The sequence below is a fragment of the Carlito syrichta genome, unplaced genomic scaffold, assembly GCF_000164805.1.
Source record: "Carlito syrichta isolate Samal-C Ts95f unplaced genomic scaffold, Tarsius_syrichta-2.0.1 Scaffold310613, whole genome shotgun sequence".
NCBI classification, from domain to species: Eukaryota; Metazoa; Chordata; class Mammalia; order Primates; family Tarsiidae; genus Carlito; species Carlito syrichta.
This window is the reverse complement of record NW_007254709.1, coordinates 192505-201596: the sequence shown is the minus strand read 5'-3', so window position 1 is coordinate 201596 and position 9092 is coordinate 192505. Positions and strand designations below refer to the sequence as shown.

The window sequence follows — 9092 nt, the reverse complement described above, 5'->3', positions numbered from 1 at the left end:
TTTAAAAATGTTATTTTTGTGTGAGAAAAGTAGTTTGTGCTCTATAGGAAAAAAATAGATGAGTAGAAAGAAAGAAAACAAATAAATGAAATCACCCACTATTATCTCACAATTCAGAAAACCACTGTTAATCTTTCTGTGAACAAAACTTTCCAATTTTCATGTACATAAATGTGTTATATAAAGTTATGCCTTTAACAAAAACAGACAGATTCTGTAGATGATATTATAAGTTGCTTTATTTTTCCAAGAATCATAATGTCTTTGTAATGCACACGGGTGAAAAGCATCTACTGAAGCATGGAACAAGCACTGCAGTTGAGTCAAAAGGCTGCTGGTAAGAGGAGAAATGCTTAAAGCAAAGTATTAGCATAAGGCTGAAACCCAGGGCCTGGAAAATGCTTACCAGGGAAACTATACATAAGGAATGTCTTCAGTGTCCCTTCGTGGAGCCCTGCAGCCACCCCTGAATTCCCTTGGGCCTCTGGGGTAGAAGGGGTCCTGTAAATTCCTTTGCATCCACAAAAATGCCCCCAACTTCTGTTTGCTTTTTCTCCTCTTATCTTCCACCTTAGCCATGTTGTCAAATTCTCTTATCATATCCTCATTACTGAAATTCATATCGTGTATGGCCTCTTTATATTCTTTGAGGTAATAAGCCAGCCCCTTATTGGTTTTTCTTTTGGCTTTCCTGGGTACATCATCCTCAGCTGAGCGCTTTCCTGCAGCCCTTGATTCACTCTCTGGTTCTCCCTCACTCTCTGGTTCTCCCTTCCTCTCTGACTTCCCCTCACTCTCTGGCTTTTTCTCACTCTCCAGCTTTCCTTCTTCTTTTGCCTTTTCCTCACTAGCTGACTTTTCCTTATCCTTTAACATTTCCTCATCTTCTGTCTTTCCCTTGTTTTCTGTCTTCCTCTCCTTTTCTAATTTCTCCTTTTCTTCCAGAGAACAAGCTATTTCTGACTTTCCCTCATCCTGTGGCGGTTCTTCATCTCCCATCTTTCCTTGGTTGGAAGGCATTCCTTCATTTTCATTGTAGAGTTTTTCCATGTTGAGATTTCCTCTTTTCCTGTCCTGGGGAGACAGGGTGCGGATTAGAGAGGAGAAGAGGAGACATGGCAGACTGAGGGCCTGTGGTAAAATGCAGGTCAGGATAGCACTTGCAACTCGTCCCTGGTCAGGGTTCCCCTTACCTGGCCAGGCGCCCCAGTGTGCCTTCTACCCACGAAGTAGTCCACCACTCCTCCCACACACCTGAGCCAACCATTCCCTGGTAAGCCTGCCACCTTCTCTACATTCTCCAGTCTGGAAAAGCCTGAGTGCATGTGGTGGGGGAACGGGCAGTAGGGCCCCAAATTCTGCCCAGGCCGTGCCCTCCACACTCTCAACCATACTGGGTACCTGTGCATGCCGCACCCCCCCCCCCCCTTTTCACGGACCTGTGGGGATTCTGGACAGGTTGCTCCTGCTTTCCAGGCCTCCAAGAGTGCTGGGAACAACAGTCACGCAGACCTGCGGACAGACAGAAGGGGCAGGGGCAGGTCCCTTTTCTGAATTGGGGCCCTCCTCCCCCAGCGTTTTCCTTCCGGACCTCCCCCGCACCCCAGCTGCCATTTATTTCCAGGCCTTGGGCGCCAGACCATGATGCTTTTTAAACTGCGTTTGAATCTCTGCCCCGCCCCACCCCCTTTTTCTGGAGGTCAATGAATGCAAAGGCGCAAATGGTAAAGGGGGTTATTGCCACAATACAAATGGTTGGAGGTCTCAGAGACGAGGGGAGTCGAAAAGGCGGGCCGGACCCTTGGGGGTCCTGCTTTCCTGTTTCTCCGCTCGGCCCGCTCCGAGTCCCCCTCTTCACCAACCTCTCGCATCCCTTCCCCCATCAGCCCCCCACCCACTGCCTCAGATCCCACTACCGACAACCGCCACCCCTGGCCGGGTCCACCGTCAGCGCCTGCCCTCACACTGACCTGAGGGGAACCAGAGCTGGCCTGCGCCTCTTTGGGCTCGCGCAAGCCTGTTCGCCGTTTGCCTGCAGCCGGGGCAGAGCAGGGAGCTGGTTCCGCTTGGGCGCCGAGACCGGACCACAGGGCGGGCAGGCAGGCGGGCTGGCTGGTGAGGGGACTGGTGCCCACGTCTGCGCCTTGCGCGTCACGTGAGCCTCGCGTCACCATAGCTCGGCCACCCTCGCCCCGCCCACCTCACCTCCCTATCCTAGAGAAACCTAGTGTGGAAGGTGAAAGGGTGGATGTGTAACAAGGGGGACGAGGGGAGGGGCTTTGTGGGCAGACGCGTCACGGAGAAGAGGAGGGGAGAGTGGCTCCCTGACCCCGGGTGCTTCACCTGGCTCATCTACCAGCATTGCTCTCAGATGCCCATCGTCGCCAGGTGTGACAGCTCATCAGAGAGGGTACCCAACCTTGTCAAGAGCGCTCAGCACCTGAACCCCACAACCCGCTTTCAAGACCGGCTCTGCCTGACTCTAGAGTCCGGGTGGTGGTGACAAGCTGACTTGTCACCCTGAGTGGTGGTGTTTCTGAGGTTCTGTCCTGGTCTTCTTCTCTCCTCAGTCCACATGTTCTCTCTCCCTGGGTGATCTTGTTCACTTCCCAGTAAACGCCGACGACGACTCCCACGTCTACATCTGCAGGTTGTTCCCTACTCCATATCTCAGATCAGCTTTGCCATCTGTCTACTGGGCATCACTGGCCCAGTGTCCCTGAGGAACCTCAAAGTCCGTTTACTCAAACCGATTACACCAACTGCCTTCTCGCCATCTCTGTTGATCTCTTTCCATACTACAGACTTACACTTCAACATTTCACCTGTTTTCGTAGAGGGAGAATGTCATACAGCTAGAAAAAAAATCTTTGAAACATTTTTAATACGAACCTCAGATGTACAGATAATAATTCTTTGTTCACACACACTCTTATCACTGAATCTTGCTTGCTTCTCTTTCTGGTCCTCACCTATTCTTTCCTTTCCTACTCTTCTGATAACTTCCTTTCCATTCTTTTTCTCTTTCACAGTTGTGAAATTACCACCCAACCCAAATAAAAAAAAAATTGCCAATATTATCATTATTAAAGTGTAGTATCATATATTTCTATTTTGACAAGATTGTTATGTTTTGATTAGAATCTCTTTGTGATTATTCTGTTTGTAGAGTGTGGAACTTATTGAACACATATATTAGTGTCTTTCATCAAGTTTGAGTAATTTTTAGCCACCATTAAAAAAAAATCTTTCTGCCCCTTTCCATTTCTCTTCTTCCTGTTAAACTCCCATTATACATATTTTAGTACACTTGATGGTGTCCCCCAGGTCTCTTAGACTTTTTCCATGTTCTTTTTATTTTCTGTTCCTCAGAATTTGTAACCTCAATTGACCTATTTTAAGTTCCCTGTTTTTTGCTTCTGTCTGCTCAGATCTACTATTGTACCCTGTTAGTGGTTTTTTAATTTTAGATATTGTACTTTTCAACTCCAAAATTTTTATTTGTTTTACAATTTTTATATCTGTTTTTGTTCCTGTCTACTGATACTCTACCTTTGGTGAGAGAGTTTTCTTTTTCCCTTTAGTTTTTTTTTTTCTATGATTTCTTTTAGCTCTTTTAGCATATATGATAGTTGATTAAAAATCTTTGTCTAGTTAGTCTAAAACATGGATTAGGCAGTTTCTAATAATATATTTCTTTCCTGTGAATATGCTATACTGTCTTGTTTCTCTATATGCCTCACAAAATTTTGTTAGAATCTGTACAGTTATATTATAATGTGTTTACCATGGAAATCAGATTCTAGTACACTTGATGGTGTAATCTAAAATCTGATTTCCTCTCTGTTAGGTTTTGATTTTGTTCTCTGTTGTGGGTTATTTTTTACTTGTTTAGTGATTCTCTAAACTATTTTTGTAAATTTTGTATTCTTTGTCATGTGTAGCCACTAAAGTCTATCTTTTATTAGCCTACTGAGCAACTTGAGTTTGGATGGAGTTGCTTTAAATGCCTAAAGTCAACAAAGGAAAAAAAAAAAGAAAGAAAAAACACTTTCTAAGTCCTTGCAGATGAGCTCTGAGTTGCAGTACTTTTTAAAAATGCTTTTGTTTCTGTTTGTGCAGAGCCTGAAGCTCAGTCCATGGTGAATGCATAAGTTTTCCCTGGTGTCTTCTGAGTTTGTTTCCCACACTGGACATATACACTGGCTTCTTGGTTTTTCACTATATGTGAAAGTTTTTTTAAATGGTTGTTCTTCTACATATCTTATTTCCCCAACTTTTCCTTCTCAGGCTTCTCAGTCTGCTCATTGCTTGTCCTGGATGCTATTCTTTGCTTTAGACTTCTATGGCCAATGCCTGTAACTGTAAATGCTTTGGGCAAAAAGCCAACTGGGAAACCAACCCAGCCCAAGCCATGGGAGTGCTCCCAGTCTGATGTAATAAAATGGAACCTTTGTTTTGGTCTTTCAGGGAGTTCTCAAGTAGGCCAAGATCCACAATTCCATGAGAATAAAATTTATTTTTTTTCTCTGATACTAGCAATCTAAATCAGGATAGCGGGCTTCTTGACAGATCACTGCCATGGTGGGTGGTAGGCAGGCAATTTAAAATTTATGACCACAAAGCAGCAGCTTTTTTCTTTACCACCTTCCCCTCTGGTTGCTATACTTTTTTGACTAGATTCCAGAGTTCTGAGAAAGTTGATTCTCACAGTAGCTCACTAATTGCTCTTTATGGGGTCTTGGCGTTCCATACTTGTCATTTTCAGTGGTGTTACTTGTTTTTCTACTTCCTATTATGTCAATTTTGGAAATTTGTGTCTTTCTTGGAATTTGTCTATTTCACCTATTTTGTCTTATTATAATGCAGTTGTTCATAGTATTACCTTATAATCATTTTATTTTTCCATCTCTAGAGTTGGGGCTAATGTTCCCTCTTTTATTCCTGATTTTAGTAATTTCAGTCTTCATCCTTAAAGTCAGTCTAGCTAAAGTTTTGTCAGTTTTATTTTTTAATATTTTTAAGGAATCAATTCTTAGATTCACTGATATTCTATCTCTATTATATTTATTTCTACTCTAATCTTTACTATTTCCTTCTGTCTGATTTCTTTGATTTAAGTTGCTCCTTTCTTTTTAAGGTGGAAGTCTAGGTTATTGTTTTGAGATTTTCAAAATCTCAAAAACTGTACATAGGATTTTATTATAGCCCAGTATGCATTCTATGTAGGAGAATATTATATAGGTTCTTGATAAGAATGTGTATCTTGATGTTGTTTGGAGAAAACTATACATGTTTTATAGTTTTCTTTAAGTCTTCTATTCTCTTGTTGATATTTTTTCTACCTTCATTCATTTTTGAAAGTCTGGTTTTTGTTTTGTTTTTAACTTTTAATTTTTTTATTTTAAAGATGTGGGATACAAAACAAAGTTAGGTACACAAATGTTCATTATGCAGGTACCCTTGTTGATGAGGTGTCCCCCCCTTTCCCCAGGCAGACTCCCACTACTGCCAGTTCCCTTCCCCGCCCTCCTCCCAGCAGTTTCTCATTACTACCAATACTTTTCCTATAGTATTATGATAATTGTTCAAGGTCCACTTATGAGTGAGAACATGTGATACTCAGTTCTTTGTTTCTGAAAGATCACTCAGTATTATAGACTCTAAGTCCATCCAGGTTGCTGTGAAGTTCATGATTTTGTTATGGCTGCATAATATTCCATTGTGTGTATGTTACCACATTTTTAAAAAATCCAGTCCTCTTTTAATGGGCAGCACTATTGGTTCCATGTTCTTGCTACTGTGAACAATGCTGCAATAAACATACATGTGCAGGTATCTTTTTTCTAGAGTGATTTTATTTTATAGAGTATAGTCCCAGTAGGAGGATTGCGGGGTCGTATGAAACGTCGATTTTTAGGTCTTTTAGGAATTGCCACACTGTTTCCAAAAAGGCTGTACTAGATTACATTCCCACCAACAGTGTAGAAGTGTTCTTTTTTCCCTGCGTCCTCTCCAGCATCTGTTGTTTTTTGAGTTATTGATGATGGCCATCCTGACTGGAGTTAGGTGGTATCTCAGTGTAGTTTTAATTTGCATTTATTTAATGACTAGTGAGGCTGAGCATTTTTTCATGTATCTGTTGGCTGCTCATATGTCTTCTTTTGAGAACTGTCTATTCATATCTTTTGCCTACTTTGCAATGAGACTGGTTTTTTTTTTCAGCATGTTTGAGTTCTTTGTAGATCCTAGGCGTTAGACCTTTGTCAGACACAGAGTTGGCAAATATTTTTTCCCAGTCTGTGGGCTGTCTCCCTGCTCTCTTGATGGTTTCTTCGACTTCGCAGAAGCTTGTCAGTTTGATGAGGTCCCACTTGTCTATCTTATCTCTTATGGCATGGGCACTTGGGGTTTTGATCAGGAATTGGTTGCCAGTTCCTATTTCCAAAAGGGTGTCTCCCTCATTTTCTAAGGTTCTTATAATTCGAAGTTTTCCATTTAGGTCTTTGATCCATTTAGAGTTGATTTTTGTGTATGTGATAGGTAGGGATCTTGTTTTAATCTTCTGCATGTGGTCATCCAGTTTTCTCGCACCATTTACTGAATAGGTTCTCCTCTCCCCAGTCATTGGTGGTGGAGGCTTTGTCAAAGATGAGTTGGTTTTGCTTCTGGAATCTCTATCTTGTTCCATTGGTCCATATGCCTGTTCTTGTACCAATACCAGGCTGTCTTGATTATTGTAGCTTTATAACAGAGTTTAAAGTCTGGGAGTGTGATACCTCCTGCTTTTTTTTTTTTTTTTTTTTGCTGAGAATTGTTTAGGTGATCTGTGGTCATTTATGTTTCCATATGAATTTCTGTATTGTCGTTTCCAGTTCTGAGACGAATGTTGCTGGTAATTTAATGGGTATTACATTAAATCTGTAGATTGCTTTGGGTAGGATGAGCATCTTAACAATGCTGATTTTTCCAATCCATGAGCATGCAATATTTTTCCATTTGTTTATGTCATCGTTGATTTCTTTGAGCAGTGTTTTGTAGTTTTCATTGTAAAAGTCTTTTACATCTCTGGTTAGGAAGATGCCAACGTATTTGATTTTTTTTCTGGCTATTGTGAATGGGATTGTGTTTTTTTTAATTTGGGTTTCTGTTTGTTTATTGTTGGTGTAGAAAAACGCGACTGTCTTTTGAACATTGATTTTATACCCTGAGACTTTGCCAAAGTTCTTTATCAGTGCAAGGAGGTTTTTGACAGATTCTCTTGGGTTTTTGAGGTGTAGAATCATGTCATCTGCAAAGAGGGATAACTTGACTTCCTCTTTTCCCATTTGGGTACCCCTAATCTCCTTTTTTTGTCTGATTGCCCTAGCCAGGACTTCCAAAACTATGTTGAAAAGAAGAGGGGTGACTGGGCATCCTTGTCTTGTTCTGGTTTTCAGGGGAAATGGTTTCAATTTCTGTGTGTTTAGAAGTATGCTGGCTGTGGGTTTCTCATAAACGACTCTTACTATCTTGAGGTATGTTTCATCTATTCCTAGATGTTTGAGGTTTTTATCAAGAAGCGGTGCTGGATTTTGTCAAAAGCTTTTTCAACATCTAATGATATAATCATGTGACTTTTGTTTTCACAACTGTTGATGTATTTAATTACATATTGTGGTCTTACGAATGTTGAACCAGCCTAGCATCCTGGGGATGAAGCCTGCATGGTCATGGTGGATGATTTTTGAGATGTGTTGTTGAATCTGATTTGCTAGGGTCTTGTTGAGAATTTTAGTATCTATGTTCATGAAGGAGATTGGCTTGTAGCTCTCTTTCTTTGCTGTATTAAAGTGTGGTTGTGAAGTCTCCTATTGTTATAAGTGAAAAGGAGGCCATTTTGGTTGTATTAGAACAGTCATTTAGAAAAGACTTAAAAACTTGTATACTTTCGTAGCTGAGTTGGGCTAAAGGTAAAAGTCACTTGGTTTCAAAAGTGTACATTTTCCCTATTCCCTTCCCCACACTTCTCCTCTCCTAGCACAGCCTTGCCTGACCTACCAATCTTATCTAGTAGCCATTGCTGGTGTTGAAGAAACAGCCAGGAAAGCCAGACTACCAATGATTAGGAGTGGACCAAAGCTGACAGTAATATGTCTGAAAACTTGGAGTGGACACTGCCCACCTCCCCTCCAGCTGTGAATATAAGGACATTGGACTGTTATAGACCAGGGCTCTGAGGATAAAAATTGTTGCAATTATGTTTTAAAACAATTTAAAGTTATCATCTTAAATGTTATGGATTTCCTTTTCTCCCAAATGTTGTAGTTGTCCACCCTGTTCTCTAAAAAACTGTTAAAGAACATATTGTAAATTCTCAAATGTTATATAAAATGTCAACATGACCAGGAGACTTTGTTTCATAACAGTGGTCAAATATCAAATATCAAATATTGTTAATGTAAATCTTGAGTCATACTAAAATTGCAAGTAGGATTCAAACTCAGGAGGGTAAAGTGTTACAAATTTTGAGTATAAATACTGGAATTAATTTACATTTCTTGGAGCGGGTTTTTTTTTTTTTTTTTGGTTATAGTGCCAACCTGTCTCCCAATAATCTGGTTATAGAAATAAAACACTCTCTTTTCTCCCAGCCTCTGTCTCTCATATTTTAGCTGGTCATTAGGGATAGCAGCTGATTTGTTAGATCGATCTGCAACACTATTATTATTGCTAAATTGTTCTTTTTTCCTAATATTTTTCCTTCTATTCTGTCAGTTTTTGTCTTATGTATTTTATAACCCTATTGTTAGTTTTATACATGTTTATAATTTTTATATATTCCTAATGAATTGACCTCTTATTATTCTACAATGGAATTTTTGTCTTAAAGTACTTTTGATATAGAAATAGTTACTCTTCCTTTAGGTATTATTTGTATTGTGTATATTTCTCCGTCCTTTTATATTAATTTTATTTGCCTCTTTGAATGTAAAGTGTCCTCTTGTTCATAGTATATAGTTGGATCATGCTTTTAAAATCCATTATGCAGTCGGGCTCGGTGGCTCAGTCTGTAATCCCGCGCCTTTGGGAGGCTGAGGTGAGCGGATTGC

General features: G+C 40.5%; 1 protein-coding gene across 2 annotated transcripts; it reads right to left on the bottom strand.

Annotated features, from left to right (window-relative positions):
* Positions 1-221: 221 nt before the first annotated feature.
* Positions 222-2135, bottom strand: LOC103270872 (transcription elongation factor A protein-like 4). 2 transcript variants are annotated; one of them, XM_008068380.1, is made up of 3 exons: positions 1971-2135; positions 1440-1512; positions 222-1069 (listed from the first exon to the last, which is right to left on the bottom strand). In XM_008068380.1, exon 3 carries the CDS (start codon positions 1048-1050, stop codon positions 415-417), a length of 636 nt encoding a protein of 211 aa, XP_008066571.1. In that variant the 5' UTR covers positions 1051-1069; positions 1440-1512; positions 1971-2135; the 3' UTR covers positions 222-414. The 2 variants fall into 2 exon arrangements, with proteins under 2 accessions (XP_008066571.1, XP_008066570.1); XM_008068379.2 differs by lacking the exon at positions 1971-2135 and having other exon boundaries at positions 222-1074; positions 1440-1518.
* Positions 2136-9092: the final 6957 nt, after the last annotated feature.